The following is a 24,058-nucleotide window of genomic DNA, read 5'->3' as shown; positions in this document are numbered from 1 at the left end:
CAGTGAGAAGCATTGCATTAGTTGCCCTCTGTCAGCTACCCTCCTCCGTATGTTTTTTTCCTAGCTTCTATCCAAACTGCCATGCAGTATTGTGTGCTCCACAAAGGACCAGAAACCTGGACACTCTGGCAACTGCTCTGTGCCACAACAGTAGTAGACGGGGAATGTGTCATCAGCATGTAGTGTGTACATGCACTGCACACACAGCATTACAGCCTGGGCCATATGGATTGGTTCGCTATAATGCAGTTTTCTTCTTTATTTTCGTGAATACACAGCAGTTTTGGGGCAGGGAGGAAAGAATAATGCACTCTGAAAAAAAAATGTAGATTCCTAAAGATCGTTTTTTGCCTTGGTTTTATAGAGTCACTATGTCATTTATTTAAGAAAGTGCTTTATAGTCCTATATCTTGAGTACAGGTAGAAACAGTGCTTTAATCTGAGTTCTGTCCTGTAACTTTAAAGAGCAAAGAATTTATCTCTTCTGAAGGTTTTCATTATCACAAAACTCATAATATGAGAAAAAAAAAATTGGAGTGCAAATTATTTATTTAAAAATATAAATTTTACTATATTCTGGTTTTGGTCTTTTTTTCACCTATCTTTGATTTTTGTATCTTTCCTGAGTTTTCCTCTTGGAAAGAAAAAAGCAAAATGAGTTAAATATACATGTAGATTATATCACTTGGTTTGTAGTACTTATATTTTCTACCAGTTTAGTGCCAAAATATGACTCAAAAGATCAATAGCAAACAATCTACAAGTTTACACAAGAGAACTGAAATATTTTATTCTGTATGTATTGTGCTTTGAAAGCCCGCATTGCAAAAATAGATACTTCTTTGTGAAGTCTGCTTTCTTAATTTTTACTGTTGCTGTCCAAACTATGTCGGAATACTAATGTTTTTTTTTCCTGAGAAATCTGTTGCTGCACACTGAGAATGTAAGGGGATTGGAATGGCTATGACTCCAAACGCTTGCACTTAAGTGAGGTCAGTCATAATATTTCTGTCCACAAAGTCTTAAAAAAAAAAAAAAAAATTAAAAAATATTAAGCAATAATTTTGATGCATTTTTATCGTAAGGAAGAATTCAAATAGAGGTCTGAAGGGTGCATTTCTGTTTAAGGTTATGCTGATCATGGTGGCTGTGGTTGAGGGAGGTGCATTTGCCATGTCTTTATGAACATATAATATTTAATGTGTTTTGATTCCTTTAAAGCTTGCTGCATTATTTTATCTAAAAACTGTTTATTAAGAGGTGGGTGATATTTTCTCCATGTTTGTGCTTGGTTAGTTTTCCACAGAAGAAAATAATTTGAACAACATAATACTGCGCTAACAGAAATACCTTTCTTTTTTTGTGTGGTCCTTTTCTGTTAACAGTGTCAAACATTTTGCTCCTCAGTCATGTTCTTTACAGTTTTTCTCATCCTTCATATTTTGGTCCATTTACCAAGTCAAATGTCAAAAGGGAAAAGGAGTAAAAGCTGCCCACTCTCCCCCTCTATTTAATCTGAGATTAAAAAAAACATACAAATCTCTGAAGGTTTAGGAGGAAAAAATATGCAGTTTAGGAATGAATCCTGTCCATTCTGTTCAGCTCATGCTTTTAATTAAACTCTTCAGCTCTTGATTTAACATTAACTACCAGGTAACTGATAGTCAAAGTCTCCACGGCATTTTCAATAGTTCCAGAGGCATCGGGACCATCTACAGATAGTAATGTTTGATAGCACTGGGTTTTTTAGGCTGTAAATGTTTGAGCATGTCATAACTGAGATTTGAGGAAAAGCACATCTTTTGGAAAAGAAAAATGAGAAAAGTAGAAATTGCAAAATCAAAAATTGGGGTAGGTAGGAAAGAAGGGTATCTCAGGTAGTCAGGGCTTTCAGCTCTGGGCTTATTGCCGAGTGTTCCTTCAATTTGGCACTCATCTATTGAGATTGTGAGAACAGCCTTCATTGTTCCTATCAGTTTGCCCACCACAAAAGTTTGTCCTCCTTTTCCAGAGGACTTGTCAAAATGCTGTGACAAATAGGCTGGTTTTAGACAAACAGACCCTGGCTCTAAAGAGACAGTAAGCCTGCAAGTCAAACGTGGAGGGCAGCCATTGGCACTGGAAGAAACGACAGATTATTTTCTCATTGGATGAAGATCCTAAAGCAATGTAAAGTTAATTGAAGAATTCCTTGAAAGTGAAGTCAGCCTAAAATAAAAGCTTAGGGGTCTATAATTTACTAAATGTGAAAGCTTTGTAAGCAGTAGTGAGCATAAAAGCTTGAAAAGAACGTATTTTAGTAAACATATCTGGCTTGTGTTATGGACTGTCCTGTTTTAATTGTTTGTCTAAAGAATGTAGATTTGCAGTAGGATCTCTAATTAGGCACAGCCTGATTTATTGAGCTGGCCCCATATAAACCATGATATCATGCTGTACTGCTCAAAATTACAGCTCTGCTCTTGCAGTTGAAAGATAATTATTTTTAACTTTGGAATGTTTCAGTTTTGTGCATCTTGGCTTTTGGCTTTGTGAACTTCAGATGTTCTCTGCTTCCCTCCTCCTCCCTCCCCCAGATCAAAGCAATTGGCTGTAATGTAACCAGTTCAAAACCCACTGAAATGAACTTCTGAACGCTCTTGCCTTTAAGTGTTGTTGGTAAATAAGAAGAAAGGCAAGAATATTCATGCTTGCTATCAGGGGTGGTGGGGAGAATTGGTGGGTATTGAACTTTTTTGCAAGGTGTCCAGATGCTGATGCCATTCTAGAGCAGGAATGCATCATTTATGTCTCTAAAAGGTCTTAGTTTCCTTTTGATGCTGTAACTGAAGAAAAGGAAGAAGGGCAGGGAGAGGGGGGAAGCATCTGCACTGCCTGTTGCTACAGGTAATAATTATTTACTAGGAACAGGAATTTACAGGCACATGATTTTGTTTTTTTTTTTATGTGTTACATACGTGTTGCATTTTCTGCTCATTTCCCATTTGAATAGGAAAATTTGCCTTTAAACACAGGTCCATTCCAAATGCAAAGGGAAGGCTTTTCACAGGAGGGTTTCTGTACAGAGGAGGTCTCACTTCTGCAGAAGCGAGGAGCAGCAACTCTTCCTGCCAGCATCTCTGATCTGGACTTGTGGGCAAAGAGACCATTCACAGCAGGGTGTGAAGGAAGGAAGGACTGAAAGTTAGGTCAGAGTATAGTCTCTCCTGCCAGCCTCTTCTAGTGTGTTAAGAAGAGACCAGGCATTTCAGGGCAGGGGGGGTCTTTCTGTGGAGGCATCAAGACTACTTTAGGCTAGGACAGATCCTGACAGCAAACTGGGAGGGGAACAAGAATAAAGGTGTCACACTTATAGTGGAGGTGCTTCATTACCCTTAATTGTTAAAAGGTGGAAATTGTGTTTGGGAGGCAGTAGCTGTGGCAGAGAAAGGCGGACTCCATTTTCTAACACAGCAATAAGGAGAATTTCTGGGTGGGAGGAGAAGGTGAAAATTTCTTCTTGCAGATTTTTAAAGGGAAGACTCAGTGAGCTGCACTTGGTTAATGACTGCAGTGTTTCAGGCTCATGTAGGTTGAGAACAATTCCCGTTGAGTCACTGCAAAGCTATACTTCTCATGGGAAGCCTTAACTACATAGCAGCTGACTCAGTTTCTATGCTATAAATTGATTACAGCTTAAAAGACTCACAAAAAGCCATGGGATTTCTTAGGGTTTTTTATAAAGGTATTCTCAAATGAGTATCACATTTTTAATATAATCAGTTGTTGACTAACATACTGGTTTTAGATTTCTAACTGCTTTTAGTCATTCTGTAACTAGCTTCAGTTTGGCTAATGAAGGTTGGAGAGAATGCTCCTTGAGGGGGGGAAAGGAGTTCATTCTCTCTCTGTGCTTCAGTGCCAGTGAACGTAAAGGGATGGAAAGTATGGGTGAGTTTGCTAACAAATGGTATGTATAGTAGAAAGATTTGATGTCTGAGTTCAGTTTAGAAAAAGTACTGAACTCAGTATATCTAAAAATATGAATTTGCTTGTTTTCATCTGGCAGGATTGCCAACTGAAAACAAATTTCGCAATTTAGAGTGAGATGAAAGCCTTAATCCTTTGAGTATTCAAGTCTCCCATTTGCAGTCAGTAGCTGGGGGCCTGTGATGTCTTGATCATAACATAATACCAATAGAAATGTAATAAAGTTTAACATTCAGTCAGTTTCCATCTTTGGTTGATTGTAACCATCTGAGCATCTCTTCACAGTGGTTGACATCTCTTGAGAACAGCCAGCTTTTGGTGATGAGCAGACCACCTGTCTTGTTTTGATCAAATGAAAATAAGTGGTAGATTTCAGATAATTCTGTGATGAGATGCTCCTGTTTTGTCTTGCATTAACAACACATATATGTCTTCTTTTGTCAGTCATAAAATCTGAATATAATCCCTTTTCCTGGATGGCAATTAACAGATAGTTGAAATGAATCTTGCTGTTAGATTTGAGAGGAGTGACTACCATCAACTGTATTTGTGTTTCTGGGCATATGCATGCACAGGCATTGGTTTTGTCCTCGTTTTCTTTAATGGATCTGACAATATACTTGGTAGGGAAACAGAAACAGGCAGACCTCGAGGAACATGTGACTAACAGCAGTTTGATTCTTTTTTGTGTAATAAATGACTGATTCACGTTTAATTTTTTTTATTATTACTTTTATTTTTTTTTGGCAGTTCTTTTCCTGACATTTACTTGCTGAAACTTGGAGCTTAGAGGAACAGCTTGCCTCTGAGAGGCATGACAGTTTCTCCATCACTTTGTTTTGTCATTAAGATTGGATGTTCACCCACAAGCTGTCTCACATCTCTGAAGTTACAGGTTTGAAACTACTCAGTGATGGTCTTTAGTCTGCAGTGTATGATGTAGTGATCCTAATGGCCAGACAAGATAAGAGGGTGATGATGATGATCATGAGAAACTAAACAGGGAGGTGGGACAGGAACGTGCCTGCTGTGATACTTCTGGAATTGCCAGGAGGTCACCGGATGGAAAATAATGCCACTTTCCAGTTACGGTACTTCCAGTAGCTTTCTTTTCCTCTTCCTCTACGAATGTAAAGCTGTTCAGTGTCACATAAAATACCCCAGTCTCTTCAATAACACGTGCCTGAATTTATTTTCTTGATACTAATGCCAAAAAAACATCTGGGATTACAGTGTAGAAAAGTACTTGAACAGGGAGATAGAGGTGTTCAAATCTGGTGCGCAGTTCGTCTCATGAATGTGAAGTCATGTGAATGACATGAAGGCAACGGCAGGAACACATCTGGCAGCCATGTAATTTGAACAAGTCCTTTGGCATTGATTAATGGTGTGGTGGTCACATACAAGAATTTCCCATGCATCTCTTGTGATATTCTTCTTATCCCTTCATTTCCCCTTTCTCAGCTGCAATTGTTCTGTGTCCTGTTTCAATTGAAATGAGCAGGCTTAACCAAAAAAGCTGAAGGCGGTCATCTCTGGTATCCTCTGTTGGGTGGAAACAATTAGGGACTGATTATGCAAACAGTTCAGGTAGCTTGAGGAATGTTGACATGCCCTGTGGCAGTGGGTGGGAACGGGAAGACATATCCTCTGAGGAGAGGTGACTCCTAGCAGAGTATACATGCTCATGACCAGTGATGGTGCCTGCCCCACATGTGGGAGTTGCAAGGGCAGGTAATCACAGTCATCTGACTGCTATATCTTGCTGTATGTGTATCTTGCCAACTTGAGCATGGTTAGCAGAGAAGCCACGACGCCATAGGTCAGGCTGCAGGCTGTATGAAAACTTAACACCATAAGTGGCTGCACACTTGAAGACACACTACTGCACTTGTTGGCAGAGATTGAAAGTAGCACAGCTTTGATTTTGTATTTTGCAGGCCCACTTCTGACTGGCATAGTGGAAATTGTGCTTTTCCTCAAGTGGAACTATAGTTTTGCCTTAGTAAAATTTTGGCTTATTATTGGTTATATCTGAAAATCAGGAGGCAATGCTGAGATGATTCACATTCATTAATTAAACCTCTAGCACTGTCCTTGGAGGCGCGTTTAGAGAGGAGAAAATGGAGATGAGTAGTCTAAAGATGCAGAGGGAATCTGCTTTAGAGATGAAATTAAAATTTGTCTTCAGGCATCATGCCTGTGAAAATTCCTGAACTACTCAAGTTTCAAGTCAACACTGTCCAATTACAGCACTGTAATTTACAGCGGTTTATAAATCTGTATCTGTAGTGGATAAGATGTGCATAAACCACATCCATTAATAATAGAACTGCTATTAAATAATTAAGTAATAAAAAGATCGCAGAATTAGTAGCATGATTAAATTGTCTAAGAAACTCTGTCATTCCTTTAAATTCCACCTCTCCTGAGCACTGAGGAGCTGAGGTGTATTGGGTTGGAGCAGTGTCCGTCTAGGTCTATATCTCATCTTTAGTCATAACTGTTAGACGCAAAAAGATTACAGGAACAAAGCTTCCCCCCCCATCTTGCTGTATTCAGCAGTTATGCTCAAATTCTATTCTGTAATCTATTTTCAGTTACCTATTTTGACTTTTCAACATTATGGATCATTGTAGCAACATGTAGAATCATAGAATAGTTAGGGTTGGAAAGGACCTTAAGATCATCAAGTTCCAATCCCCCTGTCATGGGCAGGGACACCTCACACTAAACCATATCACCCAAGGCTCTGTTCAACCTGGCCTCGAACACCGCCAGGGATGGAGTATTCACAGCTTCCCTGGGCAACCCATTCCAGTGCCTCACCGTCCTCACAGTAAAGAACTTCTTCCTTATATCCAATCTAAACTTCCCCTGTTAAAGTTTGAACCCATTAGCCCTTGTACTGTCACTATAGTCCCTAATGAAGAGTCCCTCCCCAGCATCCTTATAGGCCCCCTTCAGATACTGGAAGGCTGCTATGAGGTCTCCATGCAGCTTTCTGTTCTCCAGGCTGAACAGACACAACTTTCTCAGCCTGTCTTCATATGGGAGGTGCTCCAGTCCCCTGATCATCCTCGTGGCCCTCCTCTGGACTTGTTCCAACAGTTCCACGTCCTTTTTATGTTGAGGACACCAGAACTGCACACAGTACTCCAGGTGAGGTCTCACAAGAGCAGAGTAGAGGGGCAGGATCATCTTCTTTGACCTGCTGGTCATGCTCCTTTTGATGCATCCCAGGATACGGATGGCTTTCTGGGCTGCGAGCACACACTGAAAATGCCTCATGTTAAGTTTCTTATTGACCAACGCCCCCAAATCCTTCTCCACAGGGCTGCTCTGAATCTCTTCTTTGCCCAACCTGCAGCTGTGCCTGAGATTGCTCCGACCCAGGTGTAGGACCTTGCACTTGTCATGGTTAAACTTCATAAGGTTGGCATCAGCCCACCTCACAAGCGTGTCAAGGTCCCTCTGGATGGCATTCCTTCCCTCCAGGGTATCAACCAAACCACACAGCTTGGTGTCTTTGGCAGACTTGCTGAGGTGCACTCAATCCCACTGTCCATGTCAGTGATGAAGATGTTGAACAAGACCGGTCCCAACACTGATCCCCGAGGGACACCACTCGTTACTGGTCTCCATCCAGACATTGAGCCATTGACCACAACTCTTTGCATGTGGCCATCCAGCCAGTTCTTTATCCACTGAGTGGTCCATCCATCAAATTGATGTCTCTCCAATTTAGAGACAAGGATGTCGTGTGGGACAGTGTCGAACACTTTGCACAAGTCCAGGTAAATGACATCAACTCTCTACCCCTATCCATCAGTTCTGTAGCCCCATCATAGAAGGCCACCAAATTGGTCAGGCAGGATTTCCCCTTAGTGAAGCCATGCTGGCTGTCACCAAGCACCTTGTTGATTTTCATGTGCCTTAGCATGCCTACCAGAAGAATCTGCCTCAAGGTTTTGCCAGGCACAGAGGTGAGACTGACTGGTCTGTAATTCCCTGGGTCATCTGTTTTCCCCTTCTTGAAAATGGGGATTTGTATTATCCCTTTTCCAGTCATCGGGAACTTCACCTGACTGCCATGATTTCTCAAATATGATGGCCAGCGGCTTAGCAACTTCATTCTCCAGCTCCTACAGGACCTGCGGATGGATTTCATCAGGTCCCCTGCACTTGCGCACATTCAGGTTCTTAAGATGGTCTCAAACCAGTTCCTCTCCTACAGTGGCTCTAAGGTCTTCATTCTCACAGTCCCTGCATCTGCCTTCCAAGACTTGGGTTGTGTGCTCAGAGCCTTTGCCAGTGAAGACTGAGGCAAAGAAGTCATTTAGAACCTCAGTCTTCTCCAAATCCAGGGTAGCCAGTTCTCCTGATAGCTTCTGGAGAGGGCCCATGCTGTCCCTAGTCTGTCTTTTATTTACAGTGTACATATAGAATGCTTTTCCATTACATTTCACATCCATAGTAATCTGTCTTTTCATACCCATAGTAATCTGTCTTTTCTGGTGAACAGTATGACTAAGCACACCCAAGCCTCTCACACACATTTTATAATCACCATCTGCTAATGTTTTGTTGGGATATGTACTTGCATTTGAGAAGTTTCTTTTACAGCAGGGTAAGTTAATCTGTCTACCCAGAAGACTCCAGAAATGTGGTGAGTCCAATTAGTATGTTTTTTTTTTTTTTTTTACCCATTTTATACAGGAATTAGTTGTTATGAAAACTACCAGACAATCCTTTCCTTAGGGATTTGAAGGGAGATAAGGAAGTCCCTTATAAAACGTGGAAGAAGTCACTGTGCTTGGCGTTTTCTTCCCATGGCTCTGTAACTGCCTCCATGCCATGGGTAGGCCTGTCATTTAGGTTAGCATTATGACATGCTTGCAGTTAATGGCTATTGCATTGATCAGAGGCCATCTGATCTGCTTAGTGATCTTCAAGGAAAGTATTTTGTAACTTTATTTATACTTCTGTGAACATTGTTCTTTAAGAACAACAACATAATAAAATGGCGTTATTAAAAATGACAGAAGTGGGTAACTAAAAATGTTTCTTATGAGATTTTTAAAGAAAAGTTGGTCATTTTTTAGTAGTTATACTCTCTTACATAAGGTTGCATTTAAATGTTGATGGAACAAGGAAAATCAGAACAAATTTCCCCTGGTTTTCGTGGCGGGGCACATGGGTCAAACGCTCAGCATGTTATTCTCGGAAGAAGCAGTTTCATTTTTCCTAATGTGGCCATGCAGTACTAAAGCTTGCTTGTTTATGACTAAGTGGTACTAAAATGCTGTTTATTGTCAGTCTTTTCACATCTGAATCGAGTTATTTAATCCACATTTTCTTTGAAGCCACTGCCAGGCATGCAGTATGGATGAGTGCTTGGAGAAACCAATGGGTGTTAGGCATTCTGATGCTTTTAATTGTTCAGAGTAATCATGAACTTCACACGTGGACAGCAAGCACTTATTTCCATTCTCAGTCTGTTTAGATTTACATGTTGAATGAAGGCTGTAGCTGATTTTATTTTGTGTTTTTTTTAAGTAAAATATAATTATGGGAAAGATGGTAGCCATTTGCTTTGCTTATGCTATGCATTTGGCAACAATGTGTGTTGAGTTGGTTTTATGCAGCACCTTTGTAATCAGTGAAAGTGTTTCTTCCTTTTTTTTGTGTGATACTTTCATGCAAAGGTAGGTGGAAGAGGAACATAAAGAAGGAAAATGAAGTGTCTGTACCCTTACTTTGTACTTCATAATCCCATTTGATTAGTTTTTATTGACTTGTTTGCTTGGTTTAAAGCATAAGAATCAAGAAGAAAAGTGAACCTGTGAAAATATAAATAAATCTCATGTTGTACCGTTAGTAGACTCCTGAAAATCAGAGTACCCCTACTTCATGTAGATGTTAAAGTCAAAATTGTGAATTGCATCTTTGCAACTTATTTCCTGCACAGTAACTAACCATATTGTCATTTTTTTCTCACCATATGCTTGTCTTAGCTATCACTGTTCATAGCCATAGCTGATTGCTGGCAGTAACACTGGCAATTTTATACCATAAAACAGGATTTGCCCAGTGAATTGTCATACGCTTACAGCTTTAGCTTCTGTCCGCATTTAAGTTCTTATTGTTTCTGCTGCTAAGTCTTTGCATTTGGAAGAGATATGTTGCAAGAAGAAGCTAACGCAAACTGCCACTGCCCTCTCTGTGGGGAGCAGTCATTTGGATGGAACAAGCAAGCATTTTGCTAGGGAACAGTCTCATTTGTTTTTTTTTGTGCCTTCATCCAAATCTTACCAACCAGCCTAAGCAGAGGGGAAAAAAATATTTGCTAGGTTCCTTTCAGATGGTGCAACCCTCTTCCTGCAAATAAACACCAACACATCTTGATTTCTTGAGTGCAGATCAAAGGTTTCTCATTCCATCTGTCAAATCAACAGTTTGTGTGTGCTTTGTTGCATTCTGACCTCACACAGGTTGATTTTACATTCTGCATCTTGCCCTTTTATGAAAAGTGCTTCTTTTCCTTTTATCTCTTACTTTATGAAGGTGAATGAATCCTGAAGAAGGGCTTTAGTAGCTGGAATTTTGACTTTTAACTGTGGAAACTATGCCTAGGAATAGATAACTGCCTCTTTCCAAGAACCTTCTTGCACCTGCAGTTTGTGAAGTATTTCAGCAGCTTTCATATAAGCCTGAATGTGTGAATTTCTTGGTTTATTTTTCTTGTTTCTATACTTAGTCTTTATCAAGTATAAGTAATGAAAAAAATCAAAGAGCTATACCCAAAAAACAGGAGTTTCATTTCTGTTTCATTTCTGTTTAGAACATGTGCCTAGTCATGACTGCAAAGGTTCTTCTTTTTCCTGTTCTTTTTGTTTTGGTTTTTCTTTTTTTTTTTTGATCATGGCTAGAACATACATTCCATTTGGAGAGCCCTCTGTTTGATGATTGCAGGCTGCTCTGTAAACATTTTTTGGTCTGACAGTCATTTTTCAGAGTCTGGAGCCTTTTCCATTTTTGGTGGGAATATGGCTAAGTGGTTTGCTATGGGTCACCCACTGTATCAGCTGGAGCATACTGGTAACATGGATCTCTACATTTTTTGCTTTTTTGACCTCTTGATTGTATTTTTCTCTGCATTACGTAGAAAAGTGTAGTACAGCATACCTAGGAAATAACTAGAAAAATACTTCGAGCTGAAAGTATAAAGTCTGGAGAGTATCTTGAGAGAGTTTGGAATAATTAATTATTAATTCCTTCACATTTTAAGACTAGTGATCATTGGGATCAATAGATGAATGGACTACACTAGCAGTCTTACCAAGATACCTCCTTTTGGACTTCTTAGGTCATACAAAGGTTCTGTATATTGCTTATGTGTAAACTTGAGCTCAGGATAATTTTTTGAGGTCCAAAATAGGAGATGATAGGATAAGAAGTTTTGATATGTTTGGTCTTTTTTTATTTTTCTGATGGGTACAGGTACCACACTTTCACTGTTGCTAAGTGTAATCAAATAGTACATACAATGATAATAATGAGCAAAGGGGATTTTCAGTAACTGAGCAACTGAAGATCATTTCAGTACCAGGTATATACTCTCCAACCCTAACTATCCTATGATTCTGTGATTCTGTATAAGGAAGGCCTCATGGAGGGATTTCAGTCTCCCTGATAAAAAGGTACATTTAATAATAGTGGGGTTTCTTCCCCTTTCCCTCTTTAATTCTGATAATTTATGTGGACATTATTTCTGTTGCTATTTCAGTCCTTGTGATTTTGAAAAATAGTTTCATTTCTAATACTTTTGGATAAATTGTTGTATCCGCTATGTATGAAATAACTTGAGAATTTCAGGTTATTCAGTCATGTAATTACAGGGGGTTTTTTGGTTGGTTTTTTGGTTGGTTTTTTGGTTGTTTTTCTTTGGCCCAAGGGCATTTCCTGCTTTCCAGTGGAAGACGGAAAGTCTTCCACTTTAAAAAAAAATTATAAATAATTTTTAAATTTTTTTAAAATTTACTCCTTAAAAAGAGATTCTTCTAGGGTGTTGAGAATGTTTTACAAAGATGAAACATTAGTTCAGAAGCAATTTATTGCATGAGAGGAAATAACAGTTTTCAAACAAGTTATTAAGAAATATAGGATCTGGGTTTTGCTTGGTTTTTGGCCTTGGGTTTGTTTTTTTTGACCAAAATGTAGACATTGAAGATGATTTCTCAAAACAGTTAAAACTTGCATTTGGAATGTGGATGATGGGTGTGCTTCATTGAGCAGTGGGCATCTACCATCATCTCTCCTTAGTACAAGCTGTAGGCAGTTCACATTTGAAGTTAAGATGCAGTCTGACAACTCGCCCCTTCCCCATTTATTTTTCTTGCTTGATAATGCTGGTAGTATCATACTAGTGACACACTCCTCTGCCCTGCGTTGCACAAACCTTTCTCCTTGTCAATGTCAGGCCATCCTCTGGCCCAACTACTCTTCTCTTCTGGCCAGGTCCCAGTCAGGATCCCAGGCTGCGTGTTTCCCTTTCTTCCAGGGAAAGAGCTATCATTCCTCTCCAACCAGTTTGTGAGCCTTTACTGTTTGTGGCTTTGATGCAAAAGAGGGTCTGTGAGGATGAGAATGGAGCCAACATAAATTTATTTTGCAGAAATTAGAGTGCTTTCTGAAATGTTTCTGCTACCATGTTCTGATTTTGGCTTCAGATGGTTTCAGCTGTCATATTTTGATGGATTGTTACCCAAGTTAAATCAGGTACACTTACATGTAACATAAACATATCACTGGGAAGAGGAATGCCTTTTTGTGTGTCTCTCTCTCTCTTCTTCCCTGTGTCCAAACTATTCTTATTTTCAGTGTCAGGATCCTCTGGCCCAGCTACTTTTCTCCTTTTCTATGTAATTACAGACCTCAGATATTTTAGCAATTGTGTAGGTAGTAGGGTATTCCCCTAGATACGCAACATTATTTATGAGGTGGATGGAAATATTTAACATGTTGCCTCATACAGTCAATTCAAAAATACTACATGTGTAAAAATGAAGCTGTTCTGATATTTGCTGAATTTTCCCCTGACAAAAGAAAGCTTTTGGCCATTTCTTTCCTGCATCCACTAATGGCCGTATGTAAGGGAACCTGTGTTAAAATATTTCATCTTATGTTACAGGCATATTATTTTACTAATATACAGCTATCTCAGCTCTCTGCTGATACTGGAAAGGTAAAAAAAAAACACAACAAAACAATCAAAACCCAAAACCCCAACAGATTAATTGACTGTCTTTCTGTCTTCCTGCTCCTCTCCCAGTGTCTTTTTTTGGGAACTCAGCTTCATTAGAGAGCTGGGAATGTGTTCACACACTGGGTTTTTTTCAGTATCATCTTATGACAAGTATTTGCCAGTCATCACACCAGTATGAGTCACATTAACTTACTCTGTCATTGCAACAGACTGGGGACAGACAGTCCTATGAATTTGAAAGCAGCTGCAAGGCATAGTTACGTGTCCCAGCACATGTAGTCAGAGCTACTTTACTGTTGGGTGCACAGTTTCCATTCGGAGTGCTATTTTGATGGGGAAGAGCAGTGACTGTCTTCAAAGTTTCAAAGTTACTGCATTTTTCATGGGTTAAATTGGCCACTTAAGTTGGTCAGTGTCTAATGAAACTTGTGAAGGGACTGCTGTGGGCTCCCCTGTGGCTAGAGCAGCAGTGGAGCTCATTGCCAAATATTGTCTCCTGCGGTTGGCCTGAATGAAAGGTGGTTGGTCGTGCAAGCTAAACATGGCAGGCATAAACATGGCTGCCCTCTGGCATGACCACAAAGAATTGCCAGAGAGATAATGGTGTTCTCATCTGAGAAATCTCCTTCAGAGTTTTTCCAAGAATAATATGAAGCTCATGTTGTCATGTCCCTTGGCTATCCCACTTAGCGTTCGAAAGATAGGCAGGAATGTCAGTTCATTTTGAACAGGCTTAGCCTTTGTGAGCCATGAATGTGCCACGTCTTAGATCTAGCTTACCATGATGATTGTTGGTGGTTGATTGCAATTGCTGGCTAGAGGCTCTAGCAGGTGCTAGCAGTGTGTCTGTTTCTGAGTGCTGTGGGGTTTTCCTGCTGGCTGAATGCAGGCTGAGTAGATTGAGGAGTTTCTGTTATATTTATTAGGTGAAGCTTTACATAAAGCAGACTAGTGCACAAACGTGTTCAATTTTTATTTTTTTCTGTAATGTTTTTGTTTTTTTTTTTGGTGGGACTAAATGCAAAATTGTAAGCTCTTTTGCCATATGTTACGAACTTAGCATGTCTGAGAAATTTGGGCTACTATGTACTGTCCACATTGCTACCAAAGGAGGAAGATACAGAGCTGAAAAGTCCCTCATCTTGCTGATTACAATCTGAAAGTGCTATGTTAGACCATGCAATAGTTCCAACTCATGGATGAGTTGTTTGGTGCTTTTGTTTTCTTTCTACTCTCCTCTGGTTTGCATTTTTCTACTTTTTGCTTTCTGACTACTAATTGCAGTATGTTTTCAAAACCATAATATGGGGAGTTGCTAATTAAAAGGAAAAACTGAACTTTGATATATGCCAAGTTTCACTTGCCAACAACTTTAACAATTTCGGGAGGGGAAAGAGGGAAGCAACCCTCCCCCCATGAATTATTAATTATGATAAATGTGTTGCTGTGTTATTAAGAACATAACCTAATGGCCTTGCAGCTAAATATTTACTTGAGAGTTTATTTTGTACAACTTGCTTTCTTTTTAAACTGCAAATTTTCATCATTGGATCCTTTATTCAACTGTTCGGTCTTCCTAAGCTCATAATCTCAGTATCTGTGATGTTAAAGAAACCAGAGTGTGAGGTCAAAATTTCCATTACATAGCCAGAGAGGAATTTCAAGGAACAATGCCAAAATCATTAAAAGAAAATAATAAATTTACAGGAAAGATGACTCATCAATCAACAGTTGCAGTTCTAGAAAATAGGATTAGTTGTATATGTTCTGGATACAGAGAGAGACAAAATGCACCCTGCCTGGCAGGCAGGCGTAAATCAGGGTGATTATTTGCTTCCAGAGATTTTTTTTACCTTGAACTCTGCTTCTTTTTCACCTTAAAAAGGAAGACCCTAAGTATAACACGGCTTCATGTTGCATGAATCATTGCTTTCTTAGAGCTACAAATATGAAAGAGATGATTTTCTGGCTTGCACAAATTAGCCGAGCAACTGAAGGACAAGGAGACAGTTGTCTCCTTTGCTTAACTTCTCTTGCAACTGTATGAAATTTAACATTAAGCCACCTGAGACATCAAAATACAGTATTTTATACTTGGTGTAGGTGACAGACTTCTGCTTTAGTGTACAGTAATATGAGTGTGGAAGAAGTGAGCTAAAGGGCAGTTTTCTTCCTTCTAAAATACAACATAAACAGTACAGAGGAATGATGTCCTTCTGAGAGGGAAGTCTGTTGAGCTACGGCAGCATCTCTTGAGGAGTGGGGCCGGTCTGCTGCTTTGGCATTTTGTGTCATGTCAGGCCTTCATTGGGAAATGCACTTCTCTAGGGCTTCTTGTCTTCTCTTACCTCTTGAGCTGCACGATCTGTTTGCTGCATTAAGCTTACATGAGAAGACTGTGGGACTTGAGGGAGACAGCACTGGAGATGAATCTGCTGCACCCAGTGGTATTTTTGTAATCCTGTCTTCTTTCTCATCTTAACAGGGCGAAAGGAAGGAAATGGTGTAACCACTCACTGTATCTCTCACAAATGGCAGACTGGATAGTTTGCAGGTCTGGATTTCTCTCCTTGTCTGGCACTAGACATAAGGGTTCTGTAAAGCTTTCCTGCTCATGAGACACTTCAGCAGAATAGCATACCAAATGAAGGTGTGACTTCTGACTGCATTGCTCTTAAGCCTTAGAATGAATTTAGTCAACATTGTGGTTATCTGTAAGTAGGAAGCACTTCAGTCTGTATGTCATACCCTTCAATCTATATGTTGTTTTTACAGATTTTCCTTTGCTGTCCCATTCTTTACTGGAATAACAATGTGGCAACAGTCAAACATGCAGTACATGCGTTTTGAAAGGGAATGTGGACTGCAAACAAACTGCCATATGCTTTTTACTGCATTTAAACTTGATGCTTCTCTGTATTAGGATTCTAAAGATGTTACAGCACATTTTGAGCCCACTTCACTTATTGAAGCAGATAATGTTTACAAGTGCGTGCAGGCTTCTTGTTCCTTCTAGAGCCTAAACCTGGCAGAGGCATGGGTTCATCCTCTGTCTCTGTATTGATGGGGAGACTGCTACAGGTAAAGGGTGGCACTTCTCAAACTCAGTAATTTTGAAAATACTTGTGAGAAATAGCTGAGATTCTTGTGAGTAGAGGACCTGTCACTAAACTGTTCCCTAGTTCCCACCACTGATGTCAGATGCATTTAAAGCACGACACTATGGGGCTCAGTTGAGTGCAAGACTGTGCCATGTGCTGATCCTAGAGCCCCTTCTGCAGGACGGAGTTCAGTGCATGTCAGCAAACAGCTCATTTTCAGTTAATGTGAATAGGGACAACAGTGATATGGTCAGAGAGTCCTTTTGAGGGTTAAATGGGAGTGCTGAGGAAAGCAATGCATTCCTTCATACAGCTCCCTTTTGCTTAGACTTTGTCCCTTCACAGCTTGGATTTCTGGGTTTTTCTGTAGGTGCTAGTGCAGAGAGTTGGGTCATGGATGACAGAGTTGAGTGATGGCCACAGTACTTGCAGCTTTCAGAACACAATATGAGGCCCATCTCTTGGCTTAGCATCACTCTCAAGAGTGATAAGGAAACAAGACCGAAGCAGTTTCTCGTAGTCTTCCTTAAGAAGTATTCCCTTTTATCCTTGAGGTTGGAGAGCCTAGCAACTATCTGTTTTATTTTCCTTAAGATGCTGTGATACCATGGTGATGAGTTATTAATAAAACTCCAGGCAGATGGAGAGAGCTTTTAACTGAGTAACTTCTTGGTTTGTTTTTTGTTTTGTTTTTTTTTTTTCCATGTATCTGAGAATAACCATATATGAACAAATGCGATTTGGTCTGTGGGGCAGAGCGGCTTATCATTTAGCACAAAAATACAACTTAATCTGCAGATAAATCAGAGCAGTCTTTTTGCTTCACTGTCAAAATACCACCATGTTTATGGTAGGGCAAATAATTGTAAAGCACTGTATGCATTATTTTAAATATATAAACATAATGAATCAAATCTGAGATTTTTTTTTCTGATATGTTGCATTTCTGAACATATGAGCTGTTAAGTGCATTAACAGCTTCCCATACTGAAGCACAGTGCTCTGCTTCAATGGCACTCAAAGCTCTGTAAGTCTACTGATGTGCAGTAATCTCTGTAACAGTGACACACTACTCCCCTCTTCTAATATGGAACCTGAATTAAAAAAATCTGTGAAATGTAGCTTTAAAGCAGCTTTTGTCAATTAGCAATTTGTAAACCCTCCATCAGTCATCTATACCAATAGAAATGCCTTTATAATAACAGAGCAATGGGGTAGTCACATTAGGAAAAGCAGTGAGGCCTTGGGGTTTTTTCTTTGTAAAGTGTGAAGGGCATTAATTGCATCACTTAAGCAGCAAGAGATTGGTTACAAATGGTGTGAAATTGTTAAGTTGTCCTACCCAAATGATGCATACTGACCCTCTTGTCCAATTTTAGTGTACTGCAGTCAGTTTACAGTGTGCTTCAGCTACTGTTAAAGGTTTGGGGTGATAATGTCTTACATGGCAACATTACAAGCTTCCCGAAATTCTCATTTATCAGCTGCTGATGCTGATGGAAAAAAAAGCAGAATTTCCACAAATGATGAAAGCTGAACAGAAAGTTTCTTTTACAGATTTCACTTATTAATTTCAGATGGTTGTAGTTATTGAAAGAACAGGCCCATAAAAGTCTCCAAATGCCTTGACTTCCTAAAAAGTTTGTTTTCCATTTAGGGGCCTTAGGCAGAAATTGAACCGTGATCATGAAAACCCCCGAAGTAAACAAAGTGTCATGTGCATTTGTGATGTCTCTAACACCCAGAGACATAGATAATGCTATATCCCCTTACACTTTCATTGTGAGAGGAATTGTCGGAGGCTGATTTTTTTTTTTTTAATAAGGTACAGCCCTGGTTGGAAGTCTGTAGCTAATGTGTTGGGGTGGTCCAGGCACTTATTAGCATGGGGACAGCATCTAGGTCATGTTGTGCTTCTCAGTCCCATTGAAAAGTCATGGGATTAAATGTGTAACTCATGTAGGGAATTCTGAAAACATTATATATGATATATAACCTTATTTCTCTCCTTTCTTCCTTACCACTTTGATAATCCGTGTCCTTTAAATAGAATCTGGTTTACTCCGTAATCTGAAAATTCCCTTAAAAATACCATTGGAAGACCAAAGCACACTGAAGAACTAAGAGCAGAATTTATATGACCTCGTAAATCTGGTATTTGTAAAATACAGGTGATGTGTCAAAAACTGCTGTGACATTTTATCTCATATGGGGATGTAAGTGATTTTGTAAAACATTCCAGCAGAGTGAAACAATCAGTAAGCTTTCTGCTGTATGCATGAGGTACCTATGTTTTTTTTCCTGCCAAGAATAATGCTCTGAAGCAGTTTTTGTGTTGTTTTTTGTTGTTGTTGTTGTTTTGGTTGTTTGTTTTGAGTGTTTTTTTTTTTGTTTGTTGGGGTTTTGTTCATGGATTTGTTGCTTTTTTTTGGGAGGGGGGAGGAGGAGCAAGTGAACAAAGAAGCAAACCAAGATGTAGAAAGTAGTAGAAAGATGCAGGAAAAGGGACATTCTTGAAGCAATGGCCAGGGAAGCTAGAGGAAGAAGCATATTGCATGAAAACGTTTTGCTTTCCTTTGAAGCTGTGATGCTCTAATACTTTTGAGTTTTCACCAGTTCACAGAATAAAATGTTTCTGATTTAATAAACCCATCTCCCTTTGAAGAACCTTTACTGATGAGAAAACTTTCGTCCAGATTTAACCTTAGCTGTGGCCTTGCTGCTTTTGGCCCTGGCTGCCCTGTGTAAAGAAATAGGAATGAGCTATTAAAACGTCTAGTTTTCTTCTTGCTATTTCAGGTTGGAGTTTTCCTAGGCGTGGGGCTAGGTTGTGTCCCCTATGCTTGGCTTCCTGTGGAGCTGTTGTCTATGTTTTATTGCAGAGAAACACACTGGCATGTTTTTTGTCACATTTCTCTCAGCAGTCAACTAGGTGTACTTGTGGGTTTTGGGAATCTACAAGAAGGCTCTGTTGCTGCTGTTGTTTTTGGGGATTTTATTTGTGCAGTACCTAATGGCTTTAGTTCTGAGCCTAGATGCTAAACAAGGTGCTTTGTGCAAACAGCAGAAAAATGATTTCCTCGTTAGAGAGCCTGAATCCATAGCACAGTGCAGAGCTGTGCAGAAATACCTCACCTAGTTTTTAGTGAGCTTACTTGGACACTGGAAATGTGGGCTAGCTCTGTATCTTATGCCTGTGGGTTGCATGGGCACAGAGGTGCATCTGATGCCCTGTTCAGGGATTTACAGTGCTGTATTGTGCTGTGTGAATAACCTCAGAGAGATGACAATTGAGAACAAGAGATACCAGGAAGATGCAGAGACAGGGTGGTATTTAAAGGAGCAGCAAAAATGTAAAACAAGCTTGGATTAGGGTTGAGTCAGCGGCATTTCTTATGCATTTAGGCATAGTTATTTTTGGTTCCTTTGAAGTGTCCCTTGTTTCCCCAGTGACCCTTGTTTGCCTTTAGAAGGAGTCCTAAACCTGGTGAACAGGGATAAAGAATGAATGGAGGTCAGACATCATACCCAAGAATCAAAAGACTGAGCTGTGAATAGAGTGTGGCAGAGAAGTTCTTCCAATCCCATCTTAATGATGTGAATTTGATGTGCAGGTAGAGGCAGGCACCCTACGGAAAAACAGTTTGTGATAAGAGTTGGAATATTTTTGCCTACAGCTCATTATTTCTCCAGTTTACGAATTGCTTTACCATATTTGGGATCCTGGACACTTATTGCCTGATAGGGAGAAGTTGTTACTATTTATAATTTGGGGGTTTATTACTCAGGCTGCTGTGATGTCTAAGTGCTTCTGTAAGAAGGAATGTAATATGGAAGATAATATAAACTATAAAATTAATGAGGGAATTGCAATACAGATGGCATTATGTGTCTACTTTGTAGATTGTATTTTGCACTGTTCGCTTTAGATTTGTGTTCAAGGAAACAGAAAAACATTGACTGTGTGGTAAGACGAGGCTTACTAAAGGTGTCTTCCAGAACAGGCTGTGATACTAAGACTTTACTACTAGTGCAGATGCACAAATGAAATTTGAAGGTAATCAAGGAAGCAGTGCATTCATTAGTTTGATGGAAATATTAGGCACCTTTCTTAAGGGTGTACTTGGATCTGTAGTAGACTGATTTTAATTGTGTGTAGAATGGGGCATGCATACTTCTGTCTCCTAGCCATCTCTTCTGCCACTTACTGTAAAACCTGCATGATTCCTTCTCCTAGCTGTTGATTCCTTTTACAAGAGCAAAAGCTGTACTACCTTCATCTTTTATGTTGTACTGGCAGCCAGCAAATTCCAAATTCAAGCCTTTCTTTAATTTTCACCAATATGATGTAAATGGACATTGTACATAAAAGAGAGAACCATTGCATGTGGCTCCTGGTACGAAGATTATTACAGTAACAGAAATGCCCTGGTCATAAATTTACGTGAATGGTAACCATGTGTCTCTGAATGCCTCCTGTTTCTCATTTGATTTAAATGTTACTCTATCAGTACTTGCCAGATACCTTACAACTCTCGTGTCTCTGCAATATTTTTAAGCCTTTTGATGCCTTGCAGTTTTTGAAGTAGTCACATTATTTTTAAGGTCCTTAAATTAGGTCATAACAAAAATATTTCTGTTTATCTAATCCATTTCTCTTTGTTTGGACTGCTTGGTATACTGGAGCATGTAATAGAGATTTAAATGGCTTACTTCAGTACGAGAAGAGAATGTTACGAAAATCGCAAGTTTCCTTTAAAAACTGAAGCCTTTTCAACTGACTGCATTGACAGGAGTGTCTCCGAATGATTGAACTTCCTTGCATGGGGTAGGATTTGTAGGATACAGAGCTTTCTGACAAAGGAAAAGGCGGCAGTCTGTGATTTCTGTAGCTGGTGACTACTGTGTGTCTTCGGTTCAGTGTTGTGGTCTCGTGTCAGTTTTCCAGATGCTTTTGTCCAACTTAGGTTGGAATTCTGAAGCCATCCATTTGTCACTGCTCATGGAGGGAATGCAGGAGTTGTTCAGGTTTTTTTTTAATTACACAGATTCATCTAATTTCCTCTTGGCCAAAAACATAAGCATATCCCTAGTGCTTGTGACTGTCATTTGCACATGGTGAGGATCCTGCTCAGGTGAATGAGAGCAAACAGTAGTCCCCTCTTTTGCTTGAGGTTCTGGTCATGCTGAAGACAGATGATATTCAGAGCTCAGAATCCAGGCACAAGCTTTGTATCAGGTCACTGCTTTGTCCTGGTGTGACTCTTCATTTAACATCACCTATGCCCTGCCTATTTAGTTAACAACTTTTACTCTCCATTAGGTTCCCCTCGCTCCTCTTTTAAGTTGGATTTACTCAAAACAACAGGTAGATGAGAGCCTAGAAGTCCTAAGTAAAGATACTGTTAGGAGGCAGTGAACTGATGAAGCATTTTGTCTGGATCCTGCTTATTTTAGAATAAGCAGTGCTTTCTCAAACAAAGCCTGTCTGTACTCAACATCTATTAAAAGCATCTACTAGTTTTTAATAAAAGAAAGAGGTCTTCTGGAATCACATAATCTTCTGAAATGTCTCAAAACTATTCAAATGCTGGCAGCCATCGTGAAGCCTTTGCCTGATCCTAATCTCAAGAATGCAGCAGGCATCATTGCCTAGCTATTTTTAGTCAGTTCTGTGTACTGCACATCTAAAACTAGACTAAAACTATCACAGCTCTGCTCTGCTTTCCAACCCAACAGGCAACAGTCCTGTAGTCCTATTTTGTTTTTTTTTTTTTTTTTTTTTTTGCCTTCTTCAGATACTTAGAACAAAATCAGGCATATTCTTCCTGATGGACAAGCCTGCCATTATTGTTGGCAGGCATTTGACTCCTGTCTTTCCTGATCTTTTACTTAAATAACTAGCTGCTTCTATAATATACTTATTCATATCCATAATTCTAATATACCTGTTCAGTTTTCAGAACAAACCTGAATGTGTTCTGGAAGTTTTTGTGGGATTTAATACCAGAGTTGGTTATCTCCCTTGGACTGTACAGCTAAGTATTGCCATGTGTCTCTCTCTCCCTTCAGTTCTGGACTGCTGTCCCTTCCCCCCCCCCCCCCCCCCCCCCCCGTTTTGTGTTTCTCACTCCTCCAGTCTTTGCCAGTCTTTAGTTGTATTTGTACTTTAATTGTTTGGTGGTGGGTTGTCACTGGCCACCGTTTTATCATACGGTTCATGTCATCTTTTAAGTTAGGAGCAAGCTGACGTCCATGACACTGCTGGTGAACTATGTTTCTTTGTCTCCCCCTGAAGAAAGGGATTTAAATATGAACTTGACGCATCAATAACTTCGTGTTAGAGACAAGCAAGGGTTAAAGTAGTTGAGCTGTCATGTATGACCAAAGCAGAATACCTAGTTCTTTAATTTTTGTGTCATTTCCTCTGTCGTGTAGTAGGTGAATGTACCTCTTTAACATGTGGGTAGAAAGAGGAGGGAAATCTATTGTAATTTTTTTAAGAAAAAATAGGAAAATATGCATCAACACATCAGCACAGAGGAGAAATAAAAAAGTCCTTGTGCATGAGAGAAAGTAAACTTCTAGCTAGTGGAACTGGGCACAGAAACACTCAAAACATGAGGGAATGTACCATGAGAGATTTTGAGGCAAGCAAGGCAAATTTATGTGATGTTATAATAGATAATAATACACATTATATATATGATGAGGTACATTAAATAAAGTTTAAAAAAATCAAGTTTACAATGCAGTAGTAGAAAAGAGCATAACATACAGTTGGAAGCTCACTTCACTAGGAACATTCTGATCTCACCTTGACTGCACTTACACATCAGTGCTTGGCTAAAAGTGGGAGGGAGAAGGAGAACAGTGTCTTTGGTGGATAGCGTTTCTGAAAACTAGATGTGGAGCAACATGTTGAGACACAGTTAGTTGGCCTGTCCACATCATCTTCTGCACTACCATGAATTCTGCCCTTGTTTTTCCCTAAAAAAAATTCTTTTGTTGAATTTAGGTGAAGATTTAGTCTCATCTCTCTTTTCTCTGCCAACTTTTAATATAAACCCACAGAATCTAAGCATTCTAGGATTGATGTTTATCCACCTGGTTTGGATTAGACTTCTTGCATCACTGAAAGAGGTTTTTATGGCTTTCCTGATGTAACTGTGTTTGTGTACTTTTAAAAGATTTTATTTTTTTTTAATTGGACATCATAATGTTTGAGGCGTTATATTGGTTAATTCTTTGTGCATTTAGGCAATTGTTAAACTGAACGCTATTTGTATTATGTAATATTATAAACCACACACAAACTATAGTCCCTTCTGTAAGTAAGAAATTACTAAAACTGTAAAACGTCCACTTCTTGACCCAAAATTTTAACTACTTTATGCTTGAGTTGCATCATAGCAGCTCATGAGCAAGCTATCATGACATTTTCATCCCTTTTAAAACTACTGCAGATTGCTGTATAGGAGTTGCAAATAAATACTTTCTCAGTCTAGTCCATTACGGAGTTAAACTGCAAGGGCTGCTCTTAAATTCAGTTGCCACATTCCTAATATGACTGCAATGTGTGGTCCTCACAAGGTAGAACAGCACAGAAGTTCGCTGGCACTTTTTCAGTCCCTGTAACAGAAAACTACAGAATGTCTGTCTTATGTAATTGAAAATATTTAGGCTTGGAGTCTGAATTCTTATGAAGACCAAGCTTTTC

At 39.5% G+C, this 24,058-nt stretch overlaps 2 protein-coding genes across 5 annotated transcripts in view; one reads left to right on the top strand and one right to left on the bottom strand.

Annotated features, from left to right (window-relative positions):
* Nucleotides 1-24,058, top strand: part of CMSS1 (cms1 ribosomal small subunit homolog) — a 250,502-nt gene that overhangs the window by 124,466 nt on the left and 101,978 nt on the right. The window contains exon 1 of one of the 3 annotated variants that reach the window (XM_061453892.1): nt 4,720-4,864. The exons of the other annotated variants lie outside the window; for them this stretch is intronic. Coding sequence (XP_061309876.1) covers nt 4,825-4,864 — 40 coding nt within the window. The 5' untranslated portion in view covers nt 4,720-4,824. Of the gene's footprint in view, nt 1-4,719; nt 4,865-24,058 lie in introns of those variants that run through there. 3 annotated transcript variants of the gene reach the window in all.
* FILIP1L (filamin A interacting protein 1 like) overlaps nt 1-24,058 on the bottom strand; it is a 207,602-nt gene that overhangs the window by 121,947 nt on the left and 61,597 nt on the right. The window lies entirely within an intron of this gene.

This window comes from Pezoporus flaviventris, unplaced genomic scaffold (assembly GCF_033815535.1).
Source record: "Pezoporus flaviventris isolate CSIRO_AGI_PZ_B2104156 unplaced genomic scaffold, CSIRO_AGI_Pfla_v1 ptg000015l, whole genome shotgun sequence".
NCBI lineage: Eukaryota > Metazoa > Chordata > Aves > Psittaciformes > Psittacidae > Pezoporus > Pezoporus flaviventris.
This window is presented reverse-complemented; position numbering and strand designations above follow the sequence as displayed.